Source organism: Camelina sativa, chromosome 4, assembly GCF_030686135.1.
Source record: "Camelina sativa cultivar CO46 ecotype springtype chromosome 4, ASM3068613v1".
NCBI lineage: Eukaryota > Viridiplantae > Streptophyta > Magnoliopsida > Brassicales > Brassicaceae > Camelina > Camelina sativa.
In genome coordinates, this window is record NC_141883.1 from 27,789,324 (window position 1) to 27,803,858 (window position 14,535).

General features: G+C 39.0%; 3 protein-coding genes across 4 annotated transcripts; all 3 read left to right on the forward strand.

Annotated features, from left to right (window-relative positions):
- Positions 1-2,086: 2,086 nt before the first annotated feature.
- LOC104782185 (RING-H2 finger protein ATL33) lies at positions 2,087-3,189 on the forward strand. Its single transcript, XM_010507047.3, has one exon. The coding sequence runs from the start codon at positions 2,344-2,346 to the stop codon at positions 3,061-3,063; it is 720 nt and encodes a 239-aa protein (XP_010505349.1). The 5' UTR covers positions 2,087-2,343; the 3' UTR covers positions 3,064-3,189.
- Positions 3,190-3,249: 60 nt separating this feature from the next.
- LOC104782186 (beta-glucuronosyltransferase GlcAT14C) lies at positions 3,250-5,594 on the forward strand. Of its 2 annotated transcripts, none has more exons than XR_015597227.1 (4): positions 3,250-3,989; positions 4,589-4,683; positions 4,777-4,892; positions 4,983-5,594. XR_015597227.1 is itself a non-coding variant. In XM_010507048.3 (4 exons), exons 1-4 carry the CDS (start codon positions 3,485-3,487, stop codon positions 5,441-5,443), a joined length of 1,158 nt encoding a protein of 385 aa, XP_010505350.1. In that variant the 5' UTR covers positions 3,278-3,484; the 3' UTR covers positions 5,444-5,594. The 2 variants fall into 2 exon arrangements, 1 of the variants encoding a protein (XP_010505350.1); XM_010507048.3 differs by having other exon boundaries at positions 3,278-3,989; positions 4,589-4,664.
- Positions 5,595-6,784: 1,190 nt separating this feature from the next.
- Positions 6,785-7,249, forward strand: LOC147946266 (uncharacterized). Its single transcript, XM_087509556.1, has one exon. The coding sequence runs from the start codon at positions 6,785-6,787 to the stop codon at positions 7,247-7,249; it is 465 nt and encodes a 154-aa protein (XP_087365682.1).
- Positions 7,250-14,535: the final 7,286 nt, after the last annotated feature.

Below are 14,535 nucleotides of genomic sequence, written 5' to 3' on the forward strand. Positions count from 1 at the left end.
ATCAGTGGTTTTCTCAATGCCATATCAATAGTCCGTGAAATGACAATCTCTGCTCAAACGCTAGAGATACGTATCAAGCTTTATTCATTGATCACTAACACAACTTTCTTAATTATGAAAATTTTCTTTCTCAATACACAGAAGATTGCTGATTATTACAGATTGGATCCGCTACCTCACTTCTTTAACTTGACTTGCTTGAATGCTTTGTTTCCTGAGTCTTCTTGGGAAATGTTTGCAACGTTTCTTGGTTACTGCCTGAATCTGAACTCACTCGACTTGCATCCATCATTTCCTTTGCTTTTGTAAAATTACATTTTGAGATTCATGTCCAACAATGAAGAACTAAATTTTCCTTGGTGTTGTTGTATCATCAGGAATTTGACGGCCTTCTAGAGACAAAGAACATTAAACACTCATTTGTTCCTCAGTGTTTCAAGTCATCCCTCAAGTTTGTTCTATTGAAGATACCAACCACAGTTACAAAGACATCAAGCAAGATGCAACTAGCAAAATACTTTATAAGGAAGTGTCTATTTTTGAAGAAACTAATGCTAAATGAAAGTTTTGGAAACGTCATCAATAAAGTCAGAAAGATTCCAAAACGGGCTACAAGGTGTGAAGGTGTCATGCTAAATCCAACTTACCAATGATGTACGAAGACATGTTCATTCCAAAATTACTTGATCAGTAATTAAGTGTAAGACCTTTTAGACTTTTTGTAGACATGGGTCTTGGGTCTGACCAAGAAGTTATGGAAGTAGATGAACTTGGGGTTTTTTTTGGTTTAGTTGAATTTTGATGGTTTGATCGACTTTGGTGGAATTTTCAGTGGTTTAAGTCTTACACTTAATTACTGGTTGAATTTTGATGGTTTGATCGACTTTGGTAGAATCTTCAGTAGATGAACTTGGGTTTTTTTTGCCTTGTATAGAAGATGTAATCCATGTGGTTAAGGTCTCTCTACAATATATTTAGGTCATACTGAAATTTGATTTATTTTTCTTTCAACGTTCTGATATGTCCCAATCAATCATAAACAAATTATGAGAGGTAGTAAAAGAAATTTATCTAGTAATTTATATTGATTTTTTTTTCTTAAGTAGAAATCTACATTTAAGAATTAGGATCAAACTGTGGGCACAGATTTTGACTCTCTTTAATTTCAAAACTGATATCATAACTTTTAAAACAAAATAAAGTAGAATAATAATAATAATAATAATAATAATAATAATAATAATAATAATAATAATAATAATAATAATAATAATAATAATAATAATAATAATAATAATATTATTATTATTATTATTATTATTAATAACTTAGTTGTCCAACCATATTGCTGATATCGATTTGAATAAAACTTTCAAAACTTCTCGTAATATTTTTTTTTACTCATCTTAAATTCATAACATTACACATTATATATTTTGACAAGTACAAACAGGTAAAAGTAAAACCCATAAAATCCATCATCACTATACTCCACTACACCTCAAAGCTCAAATTAGTGGTCTATTATTACCTATTTGGTCTATACTATATAAAATAGAAATAGAAGTTTTTTTATTTTATATATTTAGTAATTCATCAAAATTGGAAAAAAACTACAAAAAAGTAACTACTATTATATTATTAATTAATAATTATATATACTTTTAATTAATATGTTATAATATATTAAAAGTTATATATATAGAAACAGTAATATATATGTAAACTAAGAATAGGAATTTTTAAAGAATTGAATCAAGATGGACACAAGAAAAGGATGTCTAAAATTAGCTTATATATAACCAAAAGTCCAAAACCAAGAGCCATAGATAGAGAAATATAAAGGCTGGAAATAAAAGAATAAATAATTTTGGTGGCACCGACAAACCACCAAATGTCCAACCACTACTGCCATGTAACCATCATAACAAAACACCAAAGAAGATCCTTCTTCATCTTTAATTATCACTTGTGTTAAAAAAAAAAAAAAGAGTACGAAATACATATACTAGAATTACAATAAGGACACGCTATCAAAATTAAATAAACCAATGAAAGAGATTTATTACTTTGTTATGTAAGCGTAATTAAAATAGTTACGATTACGAAAGTGATTGTTGCATACAGTACGAGATTAGCAAATTAATACAACCGCTAAGCTGTAAGTGAATAAACTGAATAGTGAATACTACTATTTAATTTTGTTGTTACAAATACAATTATTTAATTTTGACCTTTCGCCAAAGAAAAAAACAGAAAAACAAACTTAGTTAGTAATAAGAAGCACTATCCATTATTATTATTATCAGCTCGTCCCCCACCACATTTCATATTCACATAATTATGTTCAATAATTCAACAACAACCTTCGGCTCCAGCTCCGGCTACGGCGCCGTCGTCCCAACTCCCGCCGTTACTGTTCCCGACACCGTCTTTCCCGGCACCACCATCACTACCAATTCAACCTTCATCATCTTCGGACCTCCACCACCGTTCCCAGCTCCTCCACGAAGCATCGACCTCTCTCCTCTCAAACTAATCTTCGCCGTCATCGCAATCGTCGCCGTTCCCGCCTTAGTTTACGCTCTCTTCTTCACCGTCCCTTGCTCTTCTTCCTCCCGACGCAACTCCTCTTCCTCACGCCGCAGCAGCAGCACAACCTCGTCCTCCAACGACGTCACCGTCGACATCACCTCACCGACCACCACCGTAGTATCTCCTCCTGAATCCGGCGATAAATTCCAAAAGGAGAAACATTCGAAAGAGATCGGAAACGAGTGCACGGTGTGTCTCTACGTAATCACCGACGGTGAAAAAATACGGCGGCTTACGTGTGACCACGCTTTCCACGTGGATTGTATTGAAGAGTGGCTTCAAGATCATCCTAATTGTCCCATTTGCCGAGCTGAAGTCCCTGTTAAACAACAGAGCACCGAAACCGCAGCAGCTGCCAACGTTACTACTGTTAACGCGAATCGCAGCGGTGGAAACCGTCGCGTTTCGGCCACTAATAGAGATGACGATTGGCGTCAAGGCTTACCTGATGCTTCTAGTTTAGTTTGAATTTTTTTTAATATAAAAATTAAATATAATTTATTTCTCGATTTTGCTATTTTCCACATTTTTTTATATATAGATATTTTGTAAAACAAATTACGTCAATTTCGAAAAAAAATTATGTCCGTTAAATTTTATTTTATTTGGTTGCTTCGTAACTCCGTAAGTGTGTATCTGTGTGAGTGATGTGAAATCTGACGTTGACTCACAGCAAGCTCCTAAGATTAATCGGACGGTCACTAATTCATCCACGTCTTCTCTTAACAAAGACGACGGCGTTTTTGGTATTTCACCAACCGATTTAATATTTTCAAAATTAAAAAAACTAAACTTTCGTCTTCTTCTTCCCGGCGTTACTCTCTCTCTCCACCGTCGGGTCAGATCTAGAGACGGATATGCCCCGGAGAGAAACCTATACGATTAAAACATGAAAAGATCTCACATTACTTCTCCTCGTTCTTATTCTCGACCGGTGGTTACAGTATTCGGCGTTTTACTTTTATTTCTTCTGGGTTTAACACTAACCTCTCGAAAACCTTCAGATTCATCCTCCGGTTTAACCCCAAACCGAATCCTAACCGGAGAATCGAAGATTCCGAGGCTAGCTTATCTGGTAACGGGGACGAAAGGAGATGGGAAACGTGTGAAGAGGCTGTTGAGAGCGATACACCATCCGAGAAATTACTATCTTCTTCATTTGGACCTCGAAGCTTCCGATGAAGAGAGGATGGAGCTTGCTAAGTATGTGAGATCGGAGAAGAAGAAGTTTGGGAATGTTATGGTCGTTGGTTTGGCTGATTTGGTTACGGAGAAAGGTCCGACGATGTTAGCTAGTACGCTTCATGGTGTTGCGATTTTTTTGAAGAAAGCTAAGGATTGGGATTGGTTTATTAATCTTAGCTCTTCTGATTACCCTCTCATGCCTCAAGATGGTAACTTTTTTGCTCAATCTTTAAAACAAATTTCATAAAATCTTTTTGCTTCATGTTTTGGTGGTGATAAGTTCATTGGAGATTCAAAGTGAAATTGTTCTTGTTCTGTAATCCAATATCAAATTAGGTGTATACAATGTTCATTTGTATAGGAGGAAATAGGAAAATTGTATGAAACAAAAGCCTTATGTATTTGATTTGGCGCATGGTTTTGTTGGTTGTCTTTGTAGACAATGTTGTATTGTATAGGAATCAAGAAAATCTTAATGCTTTTGAATTTGATTGTCCTCTTAACTTGATTTCATGTCTCTTGTTTGAGAATGCTTACTACTCAAATCACTTCCCCTCTGTTTGATGCGTCCTTCAATGTAGTCCGATCAGTTGACTTGCTGTCTTCTTGCACTATTGACTTCTACAAGAATTAGGAAGACTTATGATTATATATGTTTGGTTTGTTTCTCTGTATTGACTCTAACTAGACTCTGAACACTGGACTTGAATGTAAAACATGTGAAGGTGTCTAATTGTGGTTTTGGCTTGGACTTATCGATTCCTGTTTTATAGTTCAGTGATCTTATTGTACTTTTCGCTTGTTTCAGATATTTTGCACATCTTCTCATACTTGCCTCGCTACCTGAACTTCATTGAGCACACAAGCAACATCGGTTGGAAAGAGTGAGGGAGCTAATATTATGTATACCTACCTTGAAATGTCCTCTGTTTTAAATTTAGTATTTGATCATTTACGTTGCTTCTTGCATAGTATCTCTAATTGTAAGTTTTGCAGGAACCAAAGAGCAAGGCCTATCATTATCGATCCCGGCTTTTACCATTTGAAGAAGTCTGGTGTCTTTTGGGCTAAAGAACGGAGATCTTTGCCTGCTTCATTCAAACTTTTCATGGGTAAAAAAAAACACTTAATCTCATTTCATCTTCACTCTTATCCTAAGCGTATGATTGCCTCATTTTTGTGGATGAATCTTGTTCTAATAGGTTCAACCAGCGTAGCTTTAACAAGACCATTCCTCGAGTTCTGCATTTGGGGATGGGACAATCTCCCAAGAACGTTATTGATGTACTATACCAACTTCCTCTTATCATCCGAAGGCTATTTTCAGACAGTTGTGTGCAACAACAAAGATTATCAGAACACAACTGTTAACCACGACCTGCATTACACAAATTGGGATCCGCTTCTTCAACAGCGCGCCTTGAATCTAACGGTTGAGAATTTCTTGGATATGGTCCAAAGCGGGGCTCCATTCGCAAGGCAGTTTCGAGAGGATGATCTCTTACTCGATAAGATCGATACCGAGCTGTTGGGTCAAACAGAAAATGGATTGGGGTTGAAGACTCCTGAGGTTGTTAAGCCAACGGTGAGTTGGAAGAGGTTTGAGAAGCTCATGGTTAGGCTTCTTGACCATGAGAATTTCAGGGCTAAGCAATGTAAATAGTTCTTTTTTGTTGTCTTAACTCTTGATTGTTGATTTTGTATCATTCCGATCATTAATTTTTCGTGAAAGGTTTATTATTTTTGTATCTTTATTCTGGAATCTGGATCGTCTAAAGAAAAGAATTATACATTAACACTGATTTGTTTTAAAATGTCATCCTAAATATTGTTATCTTAATGTAATTTATTTTATCCAACAAATGACGGATCAAAAAGTTGGAATTCATACTTATTAATTTATCTATACTGAAACTTTTAGACCACACTCTACAATATTGTACTAGTTTGCCTACATATTACCAAAATATAGTTTGTTTGTAACATAGCTTCTATGATTGGTAAAGCGAAAAGAAGAAACAACTTGACTAGGAATAATACTTTGGACAGAAGAAATACATTATATATTTGTAACTTGGAGAATGATTGCACATACGAGTGCTTACACTGCAATTGAATAAATATTGTGGAACTGCATAACCATTCTATTGTGATCCTAAGTTACAAAATCAAAGCCATTACTTACCAAACTATATATTCCACACAAAATCTACGCCTATTCCAATGAACGAATATTAAATATTAGTTTTGTTTGCCATTTTGTAGTTACCACTAGCCTACTAGTTGATCCATATGTATCCATAACTGATAAAATCTATCGTAAAGCTAAACTAAAAACCGTATAAAAACACATATTTAAATCTGTAAATTAGTTTAGTTTGAAAGTGCAATATGGCTATGATGATAACAAGTAGCTGTCAAGTATTTCAGAGGACTGATATGCTGACATGACATAACGTGCTGACATGGAGAAAGATTATGAACGTGCTGACAAGATACATGGGAATAAAGGAAGAAAAGATCAAGATATATTCGAAGATATTGAGAGTATATTTGATAAGAATAAATAAGGGAAAATATTTTCTTAGGGATAAGGAATATTTACTTTTAGTTAGGATACACAAAGATCTAGGTTAGAGATTGTTTGTGGGGTTATAAGTAGGCGAGGGCTAGCCGCAAAAAGAGCCAGCACTCGTGGGATAAAGTTGTGAGTTTTGTAAATCTTCAAGCAAAGAAAAAAGGCTTTGAAGGTGAGTGTGTGGAGTATACTCTTTTAGATCTACACAAAGTGTTGTGTTAGATAGATAGGAGAGTGAGGTTTGTTTTTCAAGTCTTGTAAGAAACGAGGTGTTTTTATAAGATTGATTAAAAGCGTTTGCTTGGCGCGTACCAAGTGTGATCTTTGTGTGTTTGTGTTCTCTATACCTTAACAATTGGTATCAGAGCAGACACCTGATAAAAAGTCTGATATTTTTTTCAACAGGTGAGATCTTGCGACTAGGGTATGGAGAAATCACTGGAGGTTGTTACTTTACAAGGACAGTTGAAACTGGATCCGGAATGTTTCGGCTACTGGAAAGTATCTATCCAGCAGGTCATCTCAAGCATGGACATGGAAGCATGGTTTGCAGTGGAGGACGGTTGGTCTTATCCAACTGAGAAGAATGAAGATGGGGAATTGGTGCAGAAACACAGAAAGAAGTGGACAGCTGAAGAAAAGGCTGAGGCCAAACACAATTCGCAGGCATTGTCGTCCATCTTCAAATCTCTGCCAAGAGATATCTTCAACCAAGTCCAAGGTTGTGTGTCAGCTAAAGAGGCGTGGGACATTCTGGTTGTTACCTTTGAAGGAACTAGTAGAGTTAGACGCACAAGGCTGGACAATCTTGCATCTGACTTTGAAAATCTGCAAATGACTGAAACCGAATCTGTGGCTGATTATAGTAGTCGTTTGAGTGGTATTGCTTAAGAGTCTGTCGTTTTGGGTAAACGATACAAGGATAAGAAACTGGTCAAGAAATTCCTTAGAAGTTTACCTGACAAGTTTCAACCGCACAAGTCTGCAATTGATGTGTCTCTTGATTCTGATGAACTCAAGTACAATCAAGTTGTTGGGATGATGCAGGCGTTTGAGATGCAATTAAAGAAGAAAGAAAAAATGAATGCTAAGTCATTTGCACTTAAAGCTGCAGAGGAACAGAAGCTTGCTGAATCTCAGGAGCTTGAAGACGAAGAAAAGGTTGGTCTGTTGGTTAAGAAGTATTTTTGCAAGATGGAAAGAGGTCAGCGAAAGGGATCTACATCACTTGCAAGTGCAGATTCTGACAAGGGGTTCAGAAAGAATGATAAGTCGGAACGCCAGTGTGCTGAGTGTGAAGGATATGGGCATTACAAGGATGAGTGTCCAAACAAAAAACGGAAGCACTCCCTTGAGTGCTATGGATGCAAGGGGTTTGTCCATACCAAGACTGAAGACTGATTTTCCCTCCCAAGGAAATAATCAGAAGTCCTGCATCACTTGGAGTGAGAGTGATTCTGATGAAGAAGTTAACAAAGGTGAAATTTTGAACAACTTTGTGGCTCTGCTGGGAGTCATCGAGGAAGATGAAGAAAATGAAGTTTTGCTGCTGAAAGAAAACATTGACCCCAAAATTGAGTCGGACTCAGATGGGGAGGAGGCTGATTTGTCGATGGAAGATCAGATAAGACTTCTTATTCAGACCATTGTGAAAAAGACTCAAGATAACAGTGAGCTGACTGCCGAGAAAGACACGGTTCAGATGAACATTGCAATGCTGTCTAAGGAACTGAGTGAAGAAAAAGCCAAGTCACTAGGTCTTGAGAAGCAATTAGAAGAACAACTGAAGAACATCAGGATGCTGAGTAAAGGGACCAAAGATCTGGACATCTTCCTCAGCACTGGACAATCAAGCACTGCAAAGTGGGGTTTGGGGTATCAGGGAATCAGGTCAGACAAGTCCACGCAGTTTATTAAAGGTCAAAATTCTAAGCCAAAACTCAAAACACAACATGTTGCTTCAAACAAACAACTCCATCAGGTATCTAAGGTAAACCTTTATCCCAAGCGGATGATTATGCAGCGTGAGGTACCAGGGAGACAGCCGTATGGTCCACAGAGCTATCTCCAGTCTGCTCAGCAACCAGTTGGTCTCAACAGGAGAAGAGGATGCTGGTACTATGGTCATCTGAATCACTACAAGGTCCAGTGCTTCAAGTTTCAGAACCGTGTGACAAATATAGTGCAGAATGGTAGCTTCTACCCAGCCATTAGAAGAGTTAGTCAAGGGTATGCCAGGAAAGATGATCTCTACTGTCATGTGACATACACAGCAGATAGAAGTGAGGTTGATCAGGCCAAGTGGTATTTTGACAGCGGATGCTCCAGACATATGACAGGTGCTCTCGACAATTTGTCTCATGTAGAAAATGTTGCTGGTGGAAGAGTTACGTTTGGAGATGGAGGAAAGGGGGAAATCCGAGGGAAGGGTGCAACTAGTGGTGACACTCAACCTCAGCTGAAGGATGTATTCCTGGTAGATGGATTAAAGGCCAATCTGATCAGTTTCAGTCAATTGTGTGATGAAGGGTTAGATGTTACTTTCACCAAGAAGGATTGCAAAGCCATTGATCAACAAGGGTTTGTCAAACTCAGAGGTAGACGATCTGGGAATAATTGCTATATGTGGAAATCAGAAATGTCATGTCTTAATGCCACTGCTGAGTTAGACACAGAGCTGTGGCATCAGAAACTTGGTCATTTGAATGTTCGCACAATGTTGAAATTGGCAAACCAAGAAGTTGTACGCGGACTGCCAAAGCTGAAGGGTGACCCACACTTTGAATGTGGTCCATGCAACAAGGAAAAACAGATCAAAGCATCTCATGGGTCAATGACAGATATTCGCACAAGTCATGCTCTACAGTTGGTTCACATGGATCTGATGGGACCTATACAAGTTCAGAGTATCACTGGTCGACGATTCATCTTTGTGATGGTGGATGACTACACTCGCTACACCTGGATAAGGTTTTTTCGTGATAAATCTGATACTCTTGAGTGTTTTCGTATTCTTGCCTTGCAGATTCAAAGTTAGAAGTGTTCAATCGAAACCATTCGAAGCGATCATGGTGGTGAGTTTCAAAACGACAAGTTTGAGCAATTCTGTGGTCATCAAGGCATTACTCATAAGTACTCTGCACCAAGAACGCCATAACAGAATGGTGTTGTTGAACGGAAGAACAGAACGTTGCAAGAGATGGCACGAGCTATGCTACATGGCAATCAGGTGCCTCATCGGTTCTGGGATGAAGCTGTGAACACAGCCTGTTACATTATCAATCGTGTACATGTTCGCCCAGGGACCAGCAAGACTCCTTATGAGCTTTAGAAAGGGAAGTCTCCAACTGTTCATTATTTCCATGTGTTTGGATGCCTGTGTTATATTCTGAATGATAAGGATCAGTTGGGTAAATTTGACTCCAAAAGTGATGAAGGTATATTTCTAGGTTATTCTGGATATATAGCATGGCCTTTCGTGTCTACAACAAACGTCTGAGATCTGTTCAGGAGACTGTCAATGTAGTGTTTGACGACACCTCATTCCTACGAGTGGCATTAATTCCTATTGTCTCCGACATGTACCTGGTAACTAGTGCTGAGAAGTCTGTGCCCGAAGTTGCCAGTCCTACTGTCTCTGCCAGACCTGTATCACCATCTGATTCAGATCCTGTGTCTTCTCAGGTTCACAGGAATCACTCCTCTACTGATGTTATAGGTGCGATTCGGGGGGGGGGGGGGGGTAGAATTACCAGAGGGAAGCAGATTGATTTTGCTCAGCTGGCTGGGAAGAAGCAGAAGGCTGTTGTTCCGGAGTCTGTCTCTTAGGATTCTGATGTAGTACAATTTGCATGTTTTGTTTCCTCTATTGAGCCCAAAAATCACAAGGATGCGCTTCGTGATGAGTTCTGGATTGCTGCTATACAAGATGAGTTGGAAAAATTTGAACAAAGTGATGTTTGGGAGCTTACTCATCGTCCTGTTGGTGTCAACGTTGTAGGAACAAAGTGGATATTCAAGAACAAAAGTGATGCTAGTGGTTGCATTGTAAGGAACAAAGCAAGGTTGGTAGCTCAAGGTTATTCTCAAATTGAGGGAATCGATTTCGATGAAACTTTTGCTCCGGTGGCAAGGTTGGACTCAATCAGGTTTATGTTTGGGATGGCATGTGCTCTTAAGTTCACTTTGCATCAGATGGATGTTAAAAGTGCCTTTCTAAATGGAATACTGCAAGAGGAAGTTTATGTTGAGCAACCGAAGGGCTTTGAGAACTCGCAGCATCCTGAGCATGTTTATCGACTGAAGAAAGCCTTATATGGTCTAAAGCAGGCACCGCGAGCATGGTATGAGAGATTGACTATGTTTCAGATGGATCAAGGGTACAGTCGAGGTAATGTTGACAAAACGTTGTTTGTTCTCAACAGAAACAATGCTCTAATGTTCGTACAGATCTATGTGGATGACATTGTTTTTGGTTTTACCTCTCAGCCTCTTGTAAGAAAATTTGTGGATAGCATCTCTCAAGAGTTTGAAATGAGTATGGTGGGAGAACTAAAGTACTTTTTGGGATTGCAAGTTGAACAATCAGCTGATGGGATCTTTGTATCTCAAAGTACTTATGCTAAGGAGCTCGTACAACGTTTTGGCTTGGATAAGAGCAAAGAAGCAAAGATTCCAATGGGCGCAAACGACAAAATCTCTAAGGACGAAGAAGGGGAGGATGTAGATGAGAGATTATACAGAGGAATGATTGGAAGTCTATTGTATTTGCTGCTAGTCGACCAGACATATGTTTGTCAGTAGGGATCTGTGCACGCTATCAAGCCAAGCCCAAGATGTCACATTTACTGGCAGTAAAGAAGATCATCAAGTACATCAAAGGGACATTAGACTTTGGTATCTACTATACCAAGGATACCAACATCTGTCTGAGTGGGCAGGGTCTGTGGATGATCGTCGCAGCACAAGTGGAGGTTGTTTCTTCATGGGCAACAACCTAATATCATGGCACAACAAGAAACAAAACAGTGTTTCTCTATCAACTGTTGAGGCTGAGTACATTGCCTTAGGAAGTTGTTGCACAAAACTCCTTTGGATGCGGCAAATGGCTTCTGATTATGGTATGGATTCTGACACTCTGTTAATTCATTGTGATAATTTGAGTGCAATAAACATCTCTAAGAATCTTGTGCAGCATTCTAGAACTAAACACATAGATATTAGACGCCACTTTGTTTGTGAACTAGTTGAGGTGAAACTGATCGAGATTGACCATGTGAGCACTGATTTTCAGCTGGCTGATTTGTTTACCAAACCTTTGGACTTTAACAGATTCATTAATCTGAGAAAGTCTATTGGTGTCTGTGAATCTCTTTCTCTGAGTTGTGTTGATCTAAGATAGGAACATGAGTTAGGACAAATCATAGAAATCCTGGAATATATAGAAGATCAACACTCTGAAAAAGCTGTGGGAAATAGCTGCCGGTCTGTCAATCCTGTTAAACATTGTCATGATTTAAGGAGGTCAAAGAGCTGTGAAGAGACATGAACATTTATTCTCAGGTTTAATAACCTGTTGAAAGTCAAGCCTAGAATCAGTGATTGACAAAACCAAATGATGTCACTGAAGCTCAAGGTGATGAAGCAGTTATCAAGCGGTTGTGTGAAAAAAAAAAAAAAAAAAACGTTGTGCTCTTCGAAGAGATGTTCTCCAGCTACCTTAACATGTTAGGATGGGCTAAAGATTAAAGGCATGTCAGTGTGAAAGACTATCCACATGCAACAGTTCTCTGATCTTCGACAATTCAAGAGGTTGTGATAGTTTCTAATGAAGGTTCTGAACAAGTGGTTGACTAGACAAATGTATGATTAGTGTTCTGATTTTTGTTTTTAATTCTCGTATGTGTTTAATTCTCGATCTGGGTTCCTTAGGGTTTATCATTAGTGGGTGTGTGTATATGTGTATCTGTGTTTGATTCATGAATCTGGTAAATTGGATAATAAGAAGGAAAGAACATGATTTATTGCTGCACTGTCATTAATTGTGATTATATGAATTTGCAAGAGAATGTGATATGAATAGGAAATAAATGCAGTGTACACCGATGGTTAATTGAGTATTTTCAGGATTGCCTCTTATTTTGGGACGAGACTGAGCAACCCATTGATTCTCATAAGCGTGTATAAAAGGAGCGGCTAGGGTTTTGAGTTTTCTCTTATCCTTGTAATTTCAGATCTTTGTCGATTAAGCTTCTAATCTCACTCTTCTTTGATTTTGCTCTCTAACTCTTGATCACTATGAAATGTGTGTTTAGCGATTTCCACTATGATTCTAGTTCGGATGAGGAGCTTCACACCCCTCCGTCAGCCCTACTGCCGCTGTCTCCTCATGTCTCGATTGATCCTACCATGGCGATGGTCCTCTACGCACCTTAAGAAGAATCAACTACCGCACCTCCTGTGCCTGAGAATCCTTCTCCCAGACCGGTGTCTCTCGATGCGGACCACGACACATGCAACTCTTCATCTTCTCTTCCAAGAAGGACAAGATCTCGATTTTCGGTAATTGATCTGACCGGTGATGTTCCTGCGCCATCAAATCACGGAATCTCATCCCGGCTGCGTAAACGACAATCAGCTGCTGATGCAGACAGCCGCGATACGAAGTGTTCGTCTCTTTGCAGGGACAAGGGTGTGTCCACTTCTTGCAGTGCTACTTCGAAGGAGTTTTATTCTACACGGTTCATATCCGCTGATGCTGCTCGAAGGTATGGTTTCTTTTCATCTTGAACCATTGCTGCTAAGGTGTGTTACTCTCTGGGAGTAGATGATCCGGCTAGGGAGATGCTTGATCAAGCTGGACTGCTGAAAACAGTCACGCAAATCGGTTCTTATGATTCCGATGTAGTCTATGAATTTTGGGTAAATCTTCCAGCGGTGAAAGTTGAAGGGAACTCGGTTGATGTGTTGGTCCGAGACTTTGTGTATGAGTTTTCCCCAACTCGCATTAATGCCCTGTTCGGACTCCAGATCGTTGATGTGCGTGAACAGAGACTGCAGACAGGTGCAATTTTGGAGGAGGATCTTGCTCTCTTTTTATCTGGAGGTAAAGTGAAGACTTGCAAGCAGCTGGTGTCAACAGTAATCAAGGACCCGGTAATCAAGGATTTGAATAAGATATGCTGCAGCAACTGGTCTCCCACGGTGAATACAAGGTACATCTCAGCAAACCGAGCCATGGTGATCTACATGATCATGCATCGCATTCCATTTGATTTTGGGAGAATGATCTATGATCAGATCATCCAGTTGGGTTTGCAGGCTTAGTCAGGGTTTCGTCTACCGTTTCCCAGTCTTATTTATTAGCTCTTGGAAGCTCAGCGCCCTGTTCTGAGTCTTCAGCAACAAGACACGAAGAAGACGAAGGGGAAGAAGACTGTGTCCCGTCCTGCGGAATCGGTTCTTCGCAGTGGTACGTCTGCAGAGCGCAAAGCCATCCGGTTGGCCATTCAGATTCTGCAAGATGCCTTGGAAACTGGTAAGTAATCACATCGCTGTGTGCACTTCTAAGTTTTTATTGATATTTTTGACTAATTTGTGCCAAACAAGCAAGGGGAGATGAGTCTGATTCAGATGCTTGAGGGGGAGTTTGAGCTGTGGGAGAGCTGTTATATTTTGAATGTTGCTTTGATCCCCATTTTTTTTTCTTCAGACTTGTGTTATTTTATTTTCTTTTTGTTGGTTTTGAGACTTATTCTGGTATGCCTGACTTTTTTGTCTGGTCTTAATGATTACTCGTTGATCGGTTTCACCTGCTGTTGATTTTGAGAATTGTCATGCACTGTTGGCACAGTTGTGTTTGTTGTTGCTGTTTGTGTATGTGTCCACATGTTAAATACACTGGATGCCTGTTTGTCAAGTTCAGTCAAAAAGGAGGAGATTGAAAGTGCAACATGGCTCTGAGGATAACAAGTAGCTGTCAAGTATCTTAGAGGGCTGATATGCTGACATGACATGACGTACTGACGTGGAGAAAGATTGTGGACGTGCTGACAAGATGCATGGGGATAAAGGAAGAAGAGATCAAGATATACTCGAAGATATTGAGAGTATATTTGATAAGAAGAGATAAGGGAAGATATTTTCTTAGGGATAAGGAATATTTCTTTTTAGTTAGG